This window comes from Haliotis rubra, unplaced genomic scaffold (assembly GCF_003918875.1).
Source record: "Haliotis rubra isolate DU_JTF1 unplaced genomic scaffold, ASM391887v1 Scf29, whole genome shotgun sequence".
Taxonomy (NCBI): domain Eukaryota; kingdom Metazoa; phylum Mollusca; class Gastropoda; order Lepetellida; family Haliotidae; genus Haliotis; species Haliotis rubra.
The window spans coordinates 2368221-2388356 of record NW_025766957.1 but is presented as its reverse complement, the minus strand read 5'-3'; the positions used below and the strand labels follow the sequence as shown (position 1 = coordinate 2388356).

The 20136-nt window shown below is 38.7% G+C and overlaps 1 protein-coding gene across 1 annotated transcript; it reads left to right on the top strand.

Annotated features, from left to right (window-relative positions):
- The first annotated feature begins 5415 nt into the window (after positions 1 to 5415).
- LOC124281832 (calumenin-A-like) lies at positions 5416 to 17300 on the top strand. Its single transcript, XM_046717826.1, is given in 9 exon segments — positions 5416 to 5549; positions 8107 to 8232; positions 9314 to 9444; positions 10631 to 10824; positions 11529 to 11695; positions 13289 to 13349; positions 14305 to 14411; positions 14414 to 14533; positions 17060 to 17300. Coding segments are annotated over 9 exon segments (1014 nt in total). The 5' UTR covers positions 5416 to 5546; the 3' UTR covers positions 17165 to 17300.
- The last annotated feature ends 2836 nt before the right edge of the window (positions 17301 to 20136 follow it).

Genomic DNA, 20136 nt, shown 5'->3' with positions numbered 1-20136 from the left:
AATATCGCTATACCAAGTTTCATAGGAATGCTATGTTAATCTGATATTTTATAAATGAAAACATAAAGTTCAGATTGTCACGATCATTTATCAGTAACTGACAGAATTAAATAATTATATCGTAAAGACGCTCTTTTTACTTTGTTTGCTTTGCGTTCACCTCTAACCAATATTCCAGCTCGTGCCTTGGATGGACAATCTAGGGTTTCGGTGGCACTTTTTTTTGTACAAATGAACAGATCTTACGAATTTACGATGCCAGAGTGTTAGCTGCAATTACACATATTATTTCTATCCTATAAAATACTTACTGGACTAAGAATAATATGCTATGTGAAGTACTTTACAGGGAACCAATTAATATTACATTTTAGAAAAAGGTATGTTGACGTAATGGCACAAACTGACACAAATAGAACATCACATTTATTTTTAGGGTTGAGACCGCTACATCATCTCGAGAACGGCTGAATACACAAATAATTTCCCTTTGATTCTGTGTGTTCAAAAGATACTTAATGATGTTGGTCAACTAAAATATTTCACAAACTATACCCAACAAACTGAGTCTCAACGGTCAAAGAGATACTGTTGAGTGTGTGGAAACCATGCATGGAGAAGCGTCCGAAGGGTTAATACTATAAACAGTAACATTGTGTATTACTCCCGGAAAGCAAGTAGGCCTACTAGCTGATATTAAATTTCGTACTTTTAAAAAAATGTCCGTTGAAACTAGCCTATGGCAGAATTAACCAAGGGAAGAAAGGTTTTGTATACTCATCAGTAGGAGATGGGTTCCACTATCTTTTTAGATACGAAGAACTTTATAGTATCTTCCTAAAAATACTTCATGTGGACAAGTAATGTACAATTCTGCAGATCTGTATCACCCAAAAGGTTACAAGGCAGAAGCAATTTGTCCAGATTTATTATGGGTAGATATTAGTATGAAAAGGAACCGCTGACTTTGTGACCTGCTGACAATATATTTCTGAAACTGTTCATGAGCGATCGGTAGTGGTTTCTCTTAGAGTAAACTGAACCTGAATCTATATGTTTTGCTTTGAATAGGTCCGCTTTGAGATTACTACATGTGTGCTTAGATCTTGGACGTAAAGAATTTGCTTTCCTACACGAACAAGGTGTTTTGTTTCTGGTTTGTATACTGTTTTCCATGTATATACTTGTACTATTGACTGGTGATGATTCAACATATAGCTTCTTTCATGAAAGGGGGCGGTGGGGTGGCCTAGTAGTTAAAGCGTTCGCACGTCACGCCGAAGACCTAGGTTCGATTCCCCACATGGGTACAACGTGTGAAGCCCATTTCTGGTGTCCCCCGCCGTGATATTGCTGCTAAAAGTGGCTTAAAACTAAACTCACTCACTCACTACTTTCCACATTCATCCATTCACAGAACCAGTATGGGTGGATCTGCATATGTTGTTGTCAAATAACGATACAATAATTTCAGCTAGGTGCACGAAGAACGGAACATAATGTACAATAACTTGTGTTTGCTTAGTCTGAATCTATCAAAACAGTTTTGTTTTGTTTCGACGAATGCACGAATAAGAAATTTACTCCGCTTCTATCGTTCTGGTTTCTTAGTCCTGAATTCTAGATTTAGGGTAACTACTAACTATCGCTTCAATTGTGTTGGTAAATAAAAGTTACAATTGCATCTGCAATATGTCAGTCATGTAGTGACGAGTCGCATTATGTAATCATGTGACAGTGTGGGTATGGCAACCTCCCACGTACACACATGGTTCACATCCATCATCTGTAAATATGTAACTAACCTTTGTGCCGGGTCAGTCTGGGTACCTACGGTAAGTGCCAGATGTTTATATGCCAGGTACCATATGCTAAAAGCAATGAGCAACTCGAATCAGTACTTCTAGCAAACGCACTTACACACGCACGCACGCATGCACAGACAGACACACATATATTATATTATCATACTGACAAAATCCCATTAACGGGGATTCGTATAAAGGAGTTGGAGTGAGGGAGTACGGTTTTACGCAGCATTTAGCAATATCACGGCGGGGGACAACAGAAATGGGCTTCACACATTGTAAATCGGGGAATCGATCCCGGGTTCTCTCTCTGTCCGTGTGTGTGTGTGTGTGTGTGCGTGTGTGTGTGCTGTGTTGTGTAGATAGGTTCGCACATATATCAACATTCGCACGCACACGCGCATCAATAACAGACACTGCAGTTGTTTTTTAAAGACGAGACCAATATACACGCAGTATACTATACAAATGAAAATATCTCTTGAAGACCTACCATCTGCAGTAAAATATATACTAAGTAATATGTTATGATACTATTTTGCCTAAATAAGCACGTACAGCACGTTACGTTACAAGCCTTTTAGAGTCTGGGTCAACAACACAGAATATAGCACACAGTAGTGAAAACACTTAGCTTTTTTGGACAATATTACGTCAATAATCTTGACATATATACCTCAATTATCTAGACAAAAATTGTATAAGTGTATTTTTAGATTATGTTTTTATGCACATTTCTTCGTGTAGTATGAGACCGCCGCCATTTAGCTGGAATATTGATGAGTGCGGCGTAAAACTAAACTCACTCACACACTCTTACCCTCGTTCAACATCAATCCAGGGCCTAGATTTTCGAAGCTCTCTTAGCGCTAAGATAGTCGTAAGTTAATGTTATTGTATGGCACTTACGACTATCTTAGCGCTAAGAGAGCTTCGAAAATCTAGGCCCTGGATGTTATGCTTCAAACGTGTATGTGTTTGGGGGTGTATATGTGGATATGGAAGTGGGGCGGGAGTGCACCCTTCTCTACTCTGCACTCAGCTACATTATTTCCTCTACTGCCTAGCACTAAATGCAATGCTAAAGGCCCTAAATGAAGCAAGTCTAGATTCCCTCAGGTTCAGGTTCTGAATTTCCCATCTGACTGGGGCTCCTTTTCAATTTAAATGGGGTTGTTTGTTACTATCAAAATTATACATATTCAGAGAGTAAGCGACCCGTGCAGAATTGATCTTCAGCAACCAATTCCTGTCGTAGGACGCGACTAACGAGTGGTCAGGCTCAATGACTTGGTTGACACGTCATTGTATCCCAAATGCGTAGATTGATGCTCATGCTATTGATCACTGGATTGTCTACTTAGTCTACTTTCTCTGCAGTGGCGCATATGGACCTACTACTTGGAGCATAAGGAAGTGAGTAGTCTGTCTCACAGTCCCTGAACCACATTATTTCCCCTACTGCCAAGCCCTCTCTGCAGTGCTAAAGCCCTAAATGAAGCAAGTCTAGATTTCCTCAGGTTCTGAATCTCTGGTCTCTTTCGGTCTCCTTTTCAATTTAAATGGGCTTGTTTGTTGCAATCAAAATTATATATATTCAGAGACTAAGCATTAGTCTAGGTAGTGACGCAGACTTTATGCGTCTTGCCGGTTCAAGGAAAACACGTTACACAGGTCCTACCATCCCGGGGAGTCGGCTTGCATAGGTGTACGTGTAATCCCTGACCGATTGCTGCGGGGCAATAGCAACGTCCTAATTCTCCTTTTAGAACTAAAACTTGTCCCAAAGTTTCTCTTGTCTCAAAGAAAAAAGAGGGGACGTTATGTCGCCAGAACTTTCTGGAATACTTCTTGCATCAGCTGGTTGTTATGCTCGCGGGAGGCCTTGCTCCCCGCCCGATATCCCCAACTCGTATCCATGACGCTAAGTTCCTGTAACTTAACCCGCCTTATCTCTGTCAAGGAAGCGGTCTCAGAAAAGGGTGATGAAATGTTTCGTCATCAATACCCGAAAACTTTGATATTCGTAACTGCATCGATTCAAGAAAAATGAAAGTTATTGTTTTCAAATATCTTCCTCAAAGTTAACAAAAACACGTGAGGGATTATGTCACAAATACAAATATATAGCTTCATTCCTTGTCGGTACTCGTGTGTTTACTTTTAGTATTATTGATGGCTGGCACAAGGGAAAGATTTCAGCCATTTTTTTAATCCTTTAAATTACATTTGCCCTCTCAGAGCTCTATATAAACTGTATGTATGCGTGAAATACACGACATGGTTCCTCATTACCCAGTAAATTACAGTTGCTTGCGTACAAATACACATGGAAATCTTCAAACCACCAAAGAGGGTGTATAATACAAGACTTCTCTTAATTAGCCAATGTATTCTTAAAAATACTTTTACGTCGTTACAAACCTTATTCACTGGTCGAAAGTAGGGGTCACTCATACATGAACTCAAGTTTACATTTGCGAATAGTTCATAAACAAGGCGTTCCGTACGTCTGTCTTACTGTTATTATTTAGAAATGCATGTCGTAATGGGTTTATACAGACTTCGGGCAGATACAAAACAGGAAGTCACCTCGAACAGTATTTAGCAGAATTATTGGAAAATGTCTAATCACTATTGTAAAAATATCCAACACAGTACCGAACGGAGTAAACATTTATCAAACACTCACAGTGAACTATTATGATAACTTATTTTTAGTGACTACTCATTGTCTCAAAAGGGTTTTCTGGAGCCCTGGGGTTTCGTCCCTTGTAACTTGGTTGACACATGTCTATCATACCCCAATTGCGTAGATGGATGCTCATGTTGTTGATCACTGGACTGTCTGGTCCAGACTCGATTATTCACAGACCGCCCCTATAGAGCTGGAATATTGCTGAATGCGGCGTAAAACAAAACTCACTCACGAGTCTTATGTATGGTCATATCGATCATACTGTTCCTTGTTCATGTAATCTAATATGGAGTATAAATTTAATGGTGTCCAAATTGCATATTTCCTTTCAGGATTCGACATGTTTTATTCATTAACTTTCATGACTTGCCATGCATGACTTAGAAGTGTCTACCGTGCTTAATTAAATCTGGTTGAAGAAGTTATTAACTATTGATCGGAAAGAGACCCGTCCTATCCATTACAGTGTAAACTTTTACTTGAATGTGTGTTTAGGTAGTCACTGGTAAGTAAGTCAGTGTCCTAGTGCTCGAGACCATTGAATTAACAATTAGATATTGGATTTTAAGCATATCGTGCATGTGATATTCATTTGCCTACGTGTGCAGGGTTTACAGCTACATTTGACACAAAAGGCGTTCCCCAAGTACGGTGCTGTCAGGCTTGGAATTTCCCTTTTCGTTAGACCACTGCTATTTCCACGTGGATCCGCATTGACAGATCAAATTACTTGCCACGCTGGGCTTCCGTTCTCGATTGTGATTGGTTGGTTTTTGCATCGGCCACGTTGGCCAAAATGTGATTGGTCAACGCAGACCACGTGGGTTCCGTTCCATTATTTGATTGGTCTATACAAGTTGCCGCTCTGGGGTCAGAAAGGTCAATTGCCTCAGCGGTGGTGAGGTAAGTATATAAGCCTGCAGTGTGATTTTGGTGTGTTGATTTTCTTTTGTCAGCAAGGCCCCGTTCGATCGAGGATTGTGAGGCGTTACAGCTGCTTCACAGCAAATAAACCACGCTATCTGCGTTTGCATATCACCATGGTAAGTGAGCACGCACTTGTCAAACTTGACCTACTTTTATCGCAATAGCAATGTCGGTGCATTTCTCATGAATGAAGGGTTTCGATTATTGAAAACGTTAAATGATTTCAGTTCACAGTTTTAACATTCGGAGATATTGATATATTGTAAAGTGAGTAATCAGTTTTGTATTTGTGTTGGTTTTAGTAGCACTGCCTTTTACGATTATTTAAATGAGATATGTCAGAAATGTCAACAGTCGGTTTGACAGGTAGGTATTAACGGAAGTGCCATTGCGAACAACTCTCCACGGTTGAGTAAACATCTCAGGACGCTATCTCTCCAAACTGTCGGCACTCACAGGAATAAGGCCTGTGGCTTAATCATCTCCAAATGACCACAGTGTTGACATTCTACCTTCATCGAAAAACTTTCTAACGTACCCAGCATTTGTGAACCAAAATGAACCCATAATTCTTACAACGAAACTATTTGATGTAATAATTCTTGTGTAGAACCGCGGTCTACTATTTTGAGACGTACAGTATAACGAGCGAATAAAGGGGGGTGTTGTAATTTCCCGGTACGGGGTCTCCGGACGCTTAGTCAGCCAACATCGGTGGTGCCACGTCAGCATCCGAATCCCACTCCTCAGATCAAGGAACCAACTCAAGCTCTTCACGCTAACTCCCTTTGGTTAGAGAATCCCAGTTGCTTTTGCTATCACTGTTTAAACTTTTGTGCCATTAATTTCTTGTTTATCAGCACGTTTTTGTTTTGTGCATGTATTAATTTGGAAAATCACCATTGATCATCAATTTAATGGTGATTCTTACTTTTGGTTCAGTTGTTTCCCATCTTTTCTTCTATCCATAAGATCTGTTTTAGTCAGTTGTTTCCCATCTTATCTTCTATCCATAAGATCTGTTTTAGTCAGTTGTTTCCCATCTTATCTTCTATCCATAAGATCTGTTTTAGTCACTTGTTTCCCATCTTATCTTCTATCCATAAGATCTGTTTTAGTCACTTGTTAGGTGGACTCATGATTCTGACTTATTTAACATATTTATCCCCCCATATTTGATTCATCTACTGGAGCATTTAAGGCCTACTCTTTGTCATATGAACAAACAACAAAAACAGTACCAGGATTTGTTTTTTGAAAATTGTGCAGTGTGATAGTCGGTTATTTTCCCCATTATGTTATACATATACATGTATTATCAAATATGCCAAGACAACTGTAGCACACAACAGTGTTCCAATTTGAAACTGTGCTTCATTTAACATGTTGTCAGGACTAAAATTGTTATTTTATTTCAAGTTAGGGTTATAACATGTTTGAACTGTATTGAAAGATGACATTGTTGTTATTGTTGTACTATGATTAGTAACATTGTATCGAAATTAGGCTTCATTTAGAAAGGTTACTACATGTTAATAGAGTGATTGTAGTAGATTTATAACAGTGTTTCTTGAAAATGTATGCACTTACAACATTACAATCTTCTGTAGTGAACACCCTGTGGGGATTCTCTGGCCACTATTTGGCTGAAATAATGCCAACAAGACTTAAAATCGTAGCTCACAAACTCTTTGTCTGTCTCAACCATTGATTAAATGATGTCTCCCTTGATATATGGATCATTTTGTTGAGCACTTGTATGGCCCCAGTGAAGTATTTACTGACTGCATTGATGTTTGAATATTCCTTACTACAAAATATATCAAATGTCTTTCATCGCATGGGGCGGTGGGGTAGCCTAGTGGTTAAAGCGTTGGCTCGTCACGCCGAAGACCCGGGTTCGATTCCCCACATGGGCACAATGTGTTAAGCCCATTTCTGGTGTCCCCCGCCGTGATATTGCTGGAATATTGCTAAAAGCGGCGTAAAACTAAACTCAGTCAGTCAGTCAGTCTTTCATCACATTCATTCTTGTTCAAACAAGTCCTATTTTATGCAGACACATTTCAGTCATGAATTAAACAATTTCAGTCATGAATTAAACAATCAGTCAGCAAATGGGCACTTATGATAAAGATATCTGCCATATATCTAAATCCTTTGGGTGAGTGAGTTTAGTTTTACGCCACACTCTAAATCCTTTGGGGCGGTGAGGTAGAATAGTGGTTAAGGCGTTCGCTCGTCATGTCGAAGACCCGGGTTTCTTTCCCCAAATGGGTACAATGTGTGAAGCCATTTCTGGTGTCCCCCGCTGTGATATTGCTGGAATATTGTTAAAAGCAAAAACCATACTCACTCCAAATCCTTTATACGAAACCTCTTTAATGGGACCTTGTCAATATGATATTTTATGTATCATTTGAAATATTGTCAGGTTTATTGTCCTCTAGTATTTCATGCTGAAAACATCCAATCTCATTTAAATCAGATTTTGATTAGCAAACAGTCACCCGTGCATTTGCAAGTGAAATGCTGTAAACCTTGAGCGTAACATGAAACCACATTGAACCCATACTATTGAAGTACACAATGAATTAAGCTGGTTGTTTATGCATGGCTGTGATAGTGTTGCAGACTGTTGTGGCCAATTGTTAAATGGTTGTGTGGTTGCAGGTGCTATCGTCCAGTCAGGCAATGAGGGCATACACCCTACTTCTGGTGCTAGCAGTGTTGGCCGTCTCCTACAGCAGTGCAATACCCAAACCTGATGGAGACAAGAAGGACAGAACAAAAGAAAAGGTAACATCTTTAGTTCCTTCAGAATCTCAGAACTTGAACATCTTTTTACATGATAGCTCACCTTAAACAAAGGTTCACATCTGGTTGTGTAGCATCATCTGGCCTGAACTTTTTTATGTTTCTCATTGAAACAAAAGTCTATGGTGTATAAACCTTGCATTTATGATCCAAGCAATGTCTATAAATTATCATGGTATTGGTGGCTTGTAGGAGCTTATCCTCTCTATGGTTGCATTTGAGTTGGCCAATCACCAGATGACACTGATGGCGTTGATTAGCAGTATTTTGAATGTTGAGTGGCTATTTCATTTTCCGTTACCCACTGCTTTCAAATATGTGCATATTTCAGTCATTTTACTCACCTAAGTATTATGTCATTGAGTTAGTTTACTAAGCAGGTATGTTCTGCCTTATGTCATACCTAATCAAAACCAACTTAAATATAATGGAAATGATTTCGTAAAAAATCCCTCATCCTATACTGACAGTACAACACTTGTCCTATACTAACAACAGTACAACTTGACAGCAATCGATGTCTTTTTCATTTAGCAAGCGATTTTTTATAAATATATTTTGTACGCATTTGTTTTAAACTTTTTGCGTATCTAACATTTTAAATGCGTAATTGGTACGCAACAATTATTTTTCAATGCGTAATTTGAGATTTTCTATGCATATTTTACCTGGATACGCAGCTTATCTGGGCCTCTGATTACTGCCTTTTTCATAGTATGCTGTTTCTTAAAACTGGGCCATCGCTTTGGGACTAAGTTCTTAGTAGTACATGCCTCTCATAAGACATGAATAATACAAGCTAATAACTATAAATATCAGGTGAATGCGGTGACCTGGCTGTGATATCATGTTCCAGTAGGCTAGGTTGATGCTCCTGCTATCAACCACTGTTTTCCATGACCCATGTTTGATTATTTACATCTGCCATAATAGGTTATAACATTGTGCTGTACACAAAGTGCAACATCATGAATTCTCATGAATCACAAATGACAAATCTTAGAAGACACATTGCTTATCTCCTAAATGGCTTCACCAAGAACCTTATTTGACTGTGTTTCAGACTCTGAGTGAACAGGAGCATGACGATCATGGTGAACACAATAATGACTATGACCATGATGCATTCCTTGGCAAGGACGATGCCAAGACCTTTGACCAGCTCACTCCTGAAGAGAGCCAGGACAGACTTGGGTGAGCAAACATCTCTCTGAGGAAAGACAATTTTTATCTAACACATGAATAATGGATTCTGATTGGCAGAGACACATTCTATTATTATCCCCCACCATGAAGTGGGAGGGGGATATATGTTTGAGCTGTGTCTGTCCGAGATGATGGGGGCAGATTTTCTCAAGTTTTGGCCCTTATCATGCGTTTCTTGACTTAGTGCAGGGTATCCCCAATGGGGACAGATTTTCTGAGAAACTGTTATAGATAGGGAAGTTAAATTTGATGTGTTTTCAGGACATGAATGCCTTGATGTTGTTCGAAAATAGAAACCGTGTTACGTTTCTTTACAGAGTTATGGCCCTTTTCATGTGTTTCTTGACTTAGGGCATATTATCCCCAATGGGAACAGATTTCCCCAGTAACTGCTGTTATAGACAGGTATTGCAGGTATTTGTAGGAAGAATGAATAGTTGTCAAAATAGGAGCAGAACACTGTGGCAGGGGATATTGATGACTATGTCTTCTTGTTATTGAAATTCAATGTACCATGCTAACATGTGAGATACCATTCTTATGTTCCTTGCTTGAACTGAAGGACTTTAGGCATTGCAATTGCAGCATACTAACTGCATTGTTTTGTATTATGTAGGAATGATGTAAGACGCAGTTCTCATGTGCTCACAGTATTTACAGTATTTTCTGAATGAAATAGGTCAAAGGGAATAACTCCGTTTTTCTTCCACAACAAAGTGGATAAATGCTTAACCGTGGTATTGTAACCGATTTGGACCAAAGCATGCATCCATTTGTGATAAGATGAAGTTGGTATTCATTATTTCATTGGGTGATATGCATTGATGCAGCCCATATATTTGTTTCTGTTCGGACGATGGAAACATAAATGCATATCAAGTACATCTGATGATCTCACTATGTTGGGATTCTGGAATTGAACTGTTCACAGTTAACTATGCTGAAGGGTATTGTAGTTGATGTCGTGTCATTGCACTCTGATGAATTGGGGTCATTCATCATAGCAACCACTCTTTTTGGTACTTACTGTTGTGACTCAGCTTGAATACGTTTTACTGACGCCCAAAACAACAAACATTATGATTTCCTCTATACAACTCTGTGTGTGTGTGTCTGTCTGTCTGTCTGTCTGTGTGTGTGTCAGTGAACTCATTTTCTTTGTTATTTTTTCCAGGTTGATAGTTGACAAGATTGACAAAGATGGAAACGGTTTTGTCACAGAAGAGGAGTTAAAGGACTGGATCCAATATGTCCAGAAGCGGTATATTATCACCGATACAGATAGGATGTGGAAGGACCATGAGCCTGACTCGGATGACAAGCTTCTGTGGACATCTTACAAGAAGAGGACATATGGTTACCCTGATGGTAAGTCTTCAAGACTTGATACAATAGGGATGTACTACCTTCAGGAATCACTAGGGCAGTGAGGTAGCCCAGTAGTTAAAGCGTTAGCTTGTCATGCTGAAGACCCAGGTTCAAATCCCCACATGTGAAGCCCATTTCTGGTGCCCCCTGCTGTGATATTACTGTAATGTTGCTAAAAGCACTCACTCGCTCACTCACTCACTTACTCATTTGTAGGCATATTCAGGATTTTGGAAAGGTTGTAAATTCACACTACTCGAGTCATGAAGTGAATGAAAAGATGCAAGAGGCACTAAAATATAAATCAATAATTCGAAATAGAAAGCAGCTTATTCTTTAACCATGGTCCTTTTATTGCAAAATGTTCAACAAAAATACAGGTGTCCCTGACTGTTACAGCTTTGTCGCCATGGTAATTGGAAATCATTGCTGACACTGTGAGCAAAGAATGAAGTCATCTTTAATTATGTATAACAATGTATTAATATGACATCATCTTTGAATGTGCCTGTACATGAACCATGAAAATTTAACAATTTAACACACTAGCAAATCAGTATGAAGCCAAAAACATGATGCTCAGTAAAAATGACTGAAAATATGTCACTTTGATCCAGGCCCCTGTGGGTAATATCGTGAGATAGACAGTTGAGTTGTGGACTTGCTGATGGTTTTTACTCTGGTTGTAACACTGTTGTTTGCAGAACCAGAAGAAGGCTCACCCACCTACGAGTACCGAGACATGATTCAGAGGGACAGACGGCGCTGGGAGAAAGCAGACAAAGATGGAGACAATAAACTTTCCAAAGAGGAATTCATGGACTTTTTACACCCTGAAGATGCTGAACATATGAGAGAGATTGTTGTCCATGTAAGAGCAGTTTAAACATCTCTATGAAGTGAATATCTCGTCTTGTTGATTAGCCAGTGGTTCAATGCAGAAGTGACATCTCCACCTCCATCCAACTTATCCCTAACAAAGTACAGAATTCCTCTGACTTGTGAAAGAAGTTTTGATTTAGTGACATTCTTAGACTTACTCATAGTCACTGAGTATATATAATTTTGATGGTAACCAATACACCCACTTAAATTGAAGAGGAACCCCAGTTAGATTCAGGGAAAATCTAGACTTGCTCCACTTAGAGCTTTAGCATTGCAGGGAGGGCTGTGCAGTAGGGAAAATAATGAGGAATAGGGACTGTGAGACAGACTAGGGGAGGGTGTGTGTGTCTTTGTGGGCAGTAGACTAAAACACCAACTTTGAATTTTTTACATGAGTTGTGGACTTTCATGCTGATCCCACTCCCAGGTTCTTGGTTCTAAGCCCAGTCGATTCAGACCCGTGAAGATACAGGTTAGAATAGGTCTTCAGTTGACTAAGAGGTGACTAATGGGATCGGGTGGTCAGACTCTGACTTGGTTGACACATGTCATCGTATCCCAATTGCATAGATCGATGCTCATGCTCTTGATCACTGGATTGTCTGGTCCAGACTGGATTATTTACTGCTTAGTTCAGCATTTAAACAACCAACCAACCAATCCAGTTGCTTGGTTTGTGAGCACCATATAATGCCTATGATTAGATTCCACTCTGCACAAATCCTGGGCAAACAGTGACTGTTAGTCAGGAGGCACAGGCTGTTGAACCAGTCCGATGTCAGCTTTGTTAAACATTCCTCTGTAGTTCTTTAAGACCTGGACATTTTTATCTTCCAAAAGCCAACTTCCATTGATTACAAATGTACGAATGAAACCCATTTGGGTGTAGATGCCATGGTGTTCAGGAAAGACAGGATTCATAAAACAGGGATTTACAGGACGGGTATTCCTGCGTCCTATACGCATAAAAATTGACAATAAACGCAACAAAATTTATTAGTTATTTATGATCATGATACACAATACAATAACAGTATTAATAATAATATTTAAGTGTCTGGGACCCCCATTTTGTTGTCCAGGACCCCAGAAAATTATGAGTAAGAGCCCCAGGGACCCTCAAATAAAGGACTCCATGTACTAGTAAATCCCTGATAAAATATATACAATGATATAACAACTCATCTCTATATGTTCATTTGGAACTTCCCAATTATGTTGTCTTCGAGAGACATAAAAAACTGAGATGTTTGTCTGAATGCTTCACTTATTCCAAGGATTTAGAAGTGCTCAGTGCTGATTATTTGATTTTAATGATCATCTGAGTGAGTTTGAGTAAAACTAATCATCTGAGAGTGAGATGGCCACCACTTGAGGTGTTATCTTATCTTAGGGCAGAAGTGATGTAAAAGAGATGGAGACCTATGAAAATAATACTACTACTAATAATAATGTGTCCATTTATACAGCGCCAAACTCCACACCAGGTATGCTCATAGCGCTAACAATCAATAAGGCATTATTGAAGACCATAGAACATAGCAATGACAAATCTAAACATCTTGTTTCATTTTTGCAGGAAACTTTGGAAGATATTGACAAAGATAAAGATGGATTTATCAGTATTGAAGAATATATCGGTAAGTAAATCATGCTCTTAATAAGTAAAAAACCATGAACCATAGTGGGCTCTCCACACCAGAGTGCTATTGTGTAAAGCAATCTTAGAGCTGGGGTGATCGTAACTTCCATACCTTAAGACAGACCTACGACGGTCGTAGCATCAAGGTTGCTTAGTACAATGGCACCCCTGTGACTGAAGTAATATTTCCATGGTTTTATGGTGTATCTATAAAACATTAAGTGATTAGCACTTACATACATCCTATACAAGGTGCACATATACATCTACATTAAAGTGAGTGAGTATGGTTTTACGCCGCTTTTAGCATATTCCAGCAACATCACGGCAAGGGACACCAGGAATGGGTTTCACACATTGTACCCATGAGGGGAATCAAACTCTGGTCTTCAGTGTGACAAGTGAACTTTAACTACTAGGCTACCCTACTGCCTCCATCTACATTAAAAGTTCAGTCACTGATCGTGTTTTGACATGCTGTATATTTCTGGGTATAAGCCAAGCTTAGAAGATATATTGTTGTCACTAGAAAAAGGAGGTCAGCCTTGCAATACCTAGTCTTTTGAAGATGAACCAACAAATCTAACTGAACGATGTGTGGGTTCTTGAGTCATCTAACGTCAGATTTATGATTTCATTATGCTTCATTTCTCTACTACCTTGATTTCGGAAATTTAGACTGAACAAAAAGTCAACATGGACAACAAATATTCATTGTTTTTCTTCCTTTGGGTATAGTTGCCATGGTGCTCAGAAAAGGTCTGTTGAAAATATCCACAAGTGTTACCCTGGTTACCATGACATTCATATAGGTTGCCATGACATTCATATAGATTACCATGACATTTATATAGATTACCATGGCATTCATATAGTTTAAAATGATATTCAGAAAGGTTACCATGGTAACACATTGATGTTTGCACGTGTATGCTATGTACAACTAATTCTAGCGGACATTTGGGACGATGAGGATAACGATGATGATGAGGAAGATGACCACCATGATGGTGAACCCGATTGGGTGGCATCTGAACGCGAGCAGTTTTCCAGTTTCCGAGAGACAAAAACAAGGACGGTAAACTAGATGAGGCTGAGATTAAGGAATGGATTATCCCTGAGGATTATGACCACAGTTCGGCTGAAGCCACTCACTTAATGGAGTCTTCAGACACAGATAAGGTTTGTTCAGCTGTGTATGCCTCCTAGTAGCAGCAAGCTTTCACTCATCTTTTGTTTGACCTTTAACCTTTGTAGGTGACATGTGGCCTGATAAAGATAAGGGTGAGGAGGAGCCTGAATGGGTGAAAAGTGAACGTGAACAATTTAATACGTACCGTGATAAAAACAAAGATGGAAAAATGGATGGGGAGGAAGTGAGAGAGTGGATCCTTCCAACTGATTACGATCACTCTCTCGGGCCGAGACGAAGCATCTTATTCATGAGGCTGATGCTGATAAGGTTTGTAGCCTCAGTATTTAATTTCTTTCAGCATGTGTTTAGGTCTGTTTTTTTGGTTGGTAACCATGGATACAGATTCTGTAAAAGTGGTAACCATGGATGGAGGTTTGGTTAGTGTGGTATACTTGAATACAGTGGAGTTGGGTTTTTTGTGTAACCATTGACGCCATTTTGTGTGTTTGATTTGTGGATATAATTTTGCAAGATAAGGTTTGGCTCTTTGCATATCTTGGCCAGCTTGGTCAGCTTGGTATGAAGCCTTACGTTCTTTGGTGTAAGCATTGTTTGAGCTTATCAAATTGATCTTACTTTTGTTTGGATCATGGATCTTTCTTTTCGCTTTTCTCTTCTTATGATACCTTTTCACAGGATTAATATTATTTGAAGGTGTTGTGGGATTTTTTTTTCATTTTTGCTTATTTCTCATTTTATGATACCTTTTCATAACATAACAGAATTGTGTTATTTCAGGGTGTTACTGAAGATATTAGAGTGTGATGTGTTTTGGTTTCTGATGAGATATTGAGTTCAGGAATGGTCTGTAAGAGTACCTTTATGGATGCATATCTTGTTCATTTGAAAAACTCAAATCAGAGTCACAGAGAAATAGAAAGTTCAGTGAAAACCCAGTCCTGTTCCTTTACATTTAAGTCTGGGAGTTGTGACAGTCTCTTGACTCAGAATCAGGGTTGATTTTTTGCACCAAGCGTCCATGTTTAGTTGCTAAAGCTCAGACAATAGTATGAGCTGAGGACAGATTCATTGCCAATGGCTGAATTTCTGCGACCAGACAGTGGAAATTTCTACTGACCATCAAAAACCACCAGTCCATGGACAGACTACCCTGCACATTGGTTCATCCTAGAAGGTCAAGGTCATCTGAAGTTGATTACCATTAGATTCTTGTGTGCTTATATAGCAGGTCTTTTTTTCCGGGTTTATTCTGTTTGGAATAGTCTGAAATACCCTCACCCATATCTTCAGCCTCTTCTGTCTTCCACACCGCTTAGCTCCCTTTGTAGCCTTTAGCCCTCTTCTTTCCTGCTCTCCTTGATCTATGTGATGTCACAACAAGCACCTTACCTTGTGGCACTCATGTTTCCCCACACTGGCTTTCTCATGACACTCTGCTAGCTTTGTATTTACTGCTTTGCTTAGATACTGTTGGCTGCACCAGGTTAGAATTGGTCTTCAGCAACCAATGCTTGTCGTAAAAGGCGACTAATGGGATCAGTTGGTCAGGCTCCCTGACTTGGTTGACGCATGTTATTGTATCCCAATTGCATAGATCGATGCTCATAATGCTGATCACTGGATTGTCTGCTCCAGTCACGATTATGTACATACTGTCGCTATATAGCTGGAACATTGCTGAGTGTGGCGTTAAACACCAAACAAACAATACTATGAGCTGCAGTAGTATCTGTATCTGTTCATTATTGTCATGTCTTATTGTGCAAGTTGTGACTTTACTTACATGTGTCCTTATTTATTTTACGCTGAATGTAAAACCTTCCAAATTCCAAATTAGAATAGGTTGGGTGAGGATTTGGTGATCACTCTGTGTGGTCACAGCTGCAGGATGTCGATCACTGATCCTGCTATCTATTAATTGATGAGATTTATAATTATTTTATGAGAAATTTTCTATAAAAACAAACACGATTCAGTGCTACATGTTTTTCACTTTTTGCAAAATAGGGATCATTCTTGACAGTGGTGTCAAACAACACTCACTCAACTACTCATATTCAAAAGCTAAGGGACTGGTAGTTTATATTGTAGGGATGAAGGGGAAGTGGCGTAAAGATTGACAGTGAAAAAGTGGTTTGCCAGAATTTGTCACACTTATATTGGGGTTGGGGTGGTATGAAAAATTGCCAGTTCTGTTTATCAAATGTAGAGATGAGAATTTTCCACAGAATTCTACGGATTTGATCGCGCTGTGGTCATTGGATCTGACATGGGGACCTATGGACCCCAACACCCCTGTTCATTTTTCTCAGTTTTTCATTCATAACCATTCTCATCCCTGCAAATGATATAATTTATTCACTTTTTAAATTGTAATTAATTGTTTTATAATGATGAACATTATATAGGAACTAGACCACCCACCTAATACTAAATGACCAGTTTCTTTGTTACAGTAAATGTCTTATGTGTGTATGAGTCAACCTTAACTTATGATTACTGTTTTGATGATGAATATTATGTTTAGGCTTATTTACTCATTTGTCTTTCAGGATGGCAAACTCACAAAAGAGGAAATTCTCGAAAAGTATGATCTGTTCGTTGGCAGTCAAGCCACAGACTTTGGGGAAGCTCTTACACGCCATGATGAGTTTTAAACACAGATCATTTAGGTGTTTCAGTTTGGAAAGAATCCCTCCAGTTAAACAGAATTACAACAGGATTGTGTTACAAAGCCAAGTCTTATCACATGGAGAAGGGATAACTGCTTCTGAAGTCTAAAGCATTGTGATAAATATGAGACCATTTCAAGCACTCAGTGAACATAAGAAACATGGACGTACAGAATTATCAGAGATCTTGTTTGTTAAAGCAGGTTTTCAAAATACCGGAGTTGTCGTGACATATTTGTCTTACATTTGGAAAGTTCAACTCGACTAGATAGCTGCTCAGGGATTGTGACCTTTGACTTCCTGCATTGTCCAATAGGATTTCAAGATAGCATCATGTGACCAGGTTGAGCAGTTGGATGTGTGGTAGCTGTTGCTTTGAATTTGAACTTGTATTTATGGAATGTACATGATGTAAGGGTACGTTTTTAGCAATATTGTGCACAATCTCTGATATGTTTGAATAAGAAGTCAAATTTAAACATTGAATCAAATGTTGTTATCACAAGGTCACAGCTTTGTTCTGAAATCGAACAAATATTTTTTATCAATTTATCATTGTTGTCAGTAGTGACTGATTTAACACTTTTTATTAAAGACTTGAGTTGACACTCACACAGATCATAATTGTGGAATCTGTTTACTTGTTAATGAATTTTCAATGAGAATCCTCAATCAATGTTAATTTTTATACGAACATATTATTTTTTAGTAACTCACAAATGTTGGTATTTGCTTTTCAAGATACAGGAGACTTTGATTTTGATCAAAAGGAAATATATTGTTGCCTTCTTTAATGAATGTTACCATAGTAATTATGGTTACAAAGAGGCTCTGCTTTGTCTCTGTGTTTGGTCATTATGAAATGGCATTGTCCCGAATCATGTTTTACTTTCAGTATTTTTTCAGATGGTGCCCTGGTTCAATCTAGTGCTATTAATTGTAAAAGTGCCCTTGAACTGAATTTTAGAAAGACTGATGTAAAATTTGTCCAGATTGCCAAAGATGTGAGATGATCTGTCTCGGTCATTCTCATGAAACCTGTGTTCAGTAAAGTCAAACAAAAACGTTTTGTTCTGACAACTATTTCAGACATTCGGATATCTTTGAATATTTGTTTGCCTTGATATTTTAAGTTATAACAAAGTTCATAATGATACCTAGCTCATTTTCATACCAGATTAAACAGGGGTTGTCTCAAAAGTTCTCGAGTCTTATGATTTTCCAAACAATTAGTTGAGAATACCCCAATTGATTTTGAAATGTACAAATATTGATAAAGTGTGACATCCTCAAAAAGGGCACTTGTCCCAGCACCATAGTCTTGATGTCAAAATTATTTAAAGATTCGGGGACTTCGGAGACATTCCACCTTTTTTAAAATGAACCATGTATTTGATATGTCTGATGTCTGTACTAACAAACGGACAGTTATCATATTTAATTGAAGTCAGCCACCTGAGTAATTGTTTCCTGGGTTTTTCATTTCAGGAACAATGTTATCTAGATCATCATGACTGCAGACAATTTTATGAAAAGTGAAGTAGAAATGTTTTGAATTTTGGTTAAGCATGAATTTAGTTGTGCTGTGTTGAAATTGTTGTTTGAACTGAATTTCTAATATATCTAGTCAAATGCAGCTTGGTGTTCAAGAGTACTCTGACGAGATTACTTGCTCAGTGGTATTGTCATTGTAAATAGAAAAGTGAAGTGGTAAACTTGTAGTTTTTTCTGTTCTTCTATACTCACTTAATATACCAACAGGGACGGTGGGGTAGCAGTGTGGCTAAAGCTTTCGCTCGTCACACCAAAGGCCCAACTTCGATTCCCCACATGGGTACAATTTATGAAGCCCATTTCTGGTGTACCCCGTCGTGATATTGCTGGAATATTGCTAAAAGCGGCAAAACCCCCAACTCACTCACTCACTCACCAACAGGACTACAATACCATCTGTGCTTTTCAGTGCTTATTGCCTTACTATAAACTGCTGAATATGCAGCAGACAGAGAAACTACCTTTTACTAATGATTTGAGAAAGTCATTTTTGCTGAACTAGATTGTTCCATTCCTGTCCTTTTTGTTTGTAATAGTAAAGTTATCATGTCACTGAAATTAGGAAGTGTAGAAAATATGAATAAAACATATGAACTCTAATTAAATTTTGTTTTTGTATGCATTTGATTACACTTCTGAGGACTTGGTGGAAGAAATTTACTGATGAACAGTGCAACTTCATACTTATTTGAAACTTCTCGATCATAAATGCTTGTCATGTGTTTACACTCGAGTTTATGTCAAAAATTCTACGCAGTGCTTTTCACACCATAGGGTAATCCCATTTCCTTCTCAGAACCGAAGACACTGGGAATGTGAAATTTATGTTGCTGTAGCTTTTCATCTTGCCTAATTAGCATATCGTTTAGCATTGTTAGCATCCAGTAGACATGCACTTACTTTGTCAGCTCCTGAATAGTGAACAGCAAATTTGATATTTCATAGTGACCTTTTGTAAGATAATAAATTTGTATGTTTCAGATGTTCTCTTGTAATGTTTTCACTTTAGTTCAGCAACTCTGGTGTTATGGAAGAAATGTAGGATTTGAAAAGGATTTAAGCTGAGGGCATGAGTTTAGCAAGTGATTTGGGTGTATCCTACCACTATGAACATTTTTTTCATATAATGGCTCTTCAGCATAATGTTGAAGAAAGTAAAGTTGTGTTAAAAGGAAAGGAAGTGAACTGGGGACAGTGCTTCATAACTGCAAACCGGTAAAGCGAATGTCCTCAACCTACTCTCAAACTTTGAATGGGTAAGGAGTCTGACTCGCTCGACATGGAGTGCGGACTGGAATGCGAGTGCCAAGTGGACCACTTTTGGTAAGCAGAACTGGTGCTGTGGGATGAACTGTCTTCAAACTGTCCAAAGGGTACAACCCGTGAAGATCCGGGTTAGAATT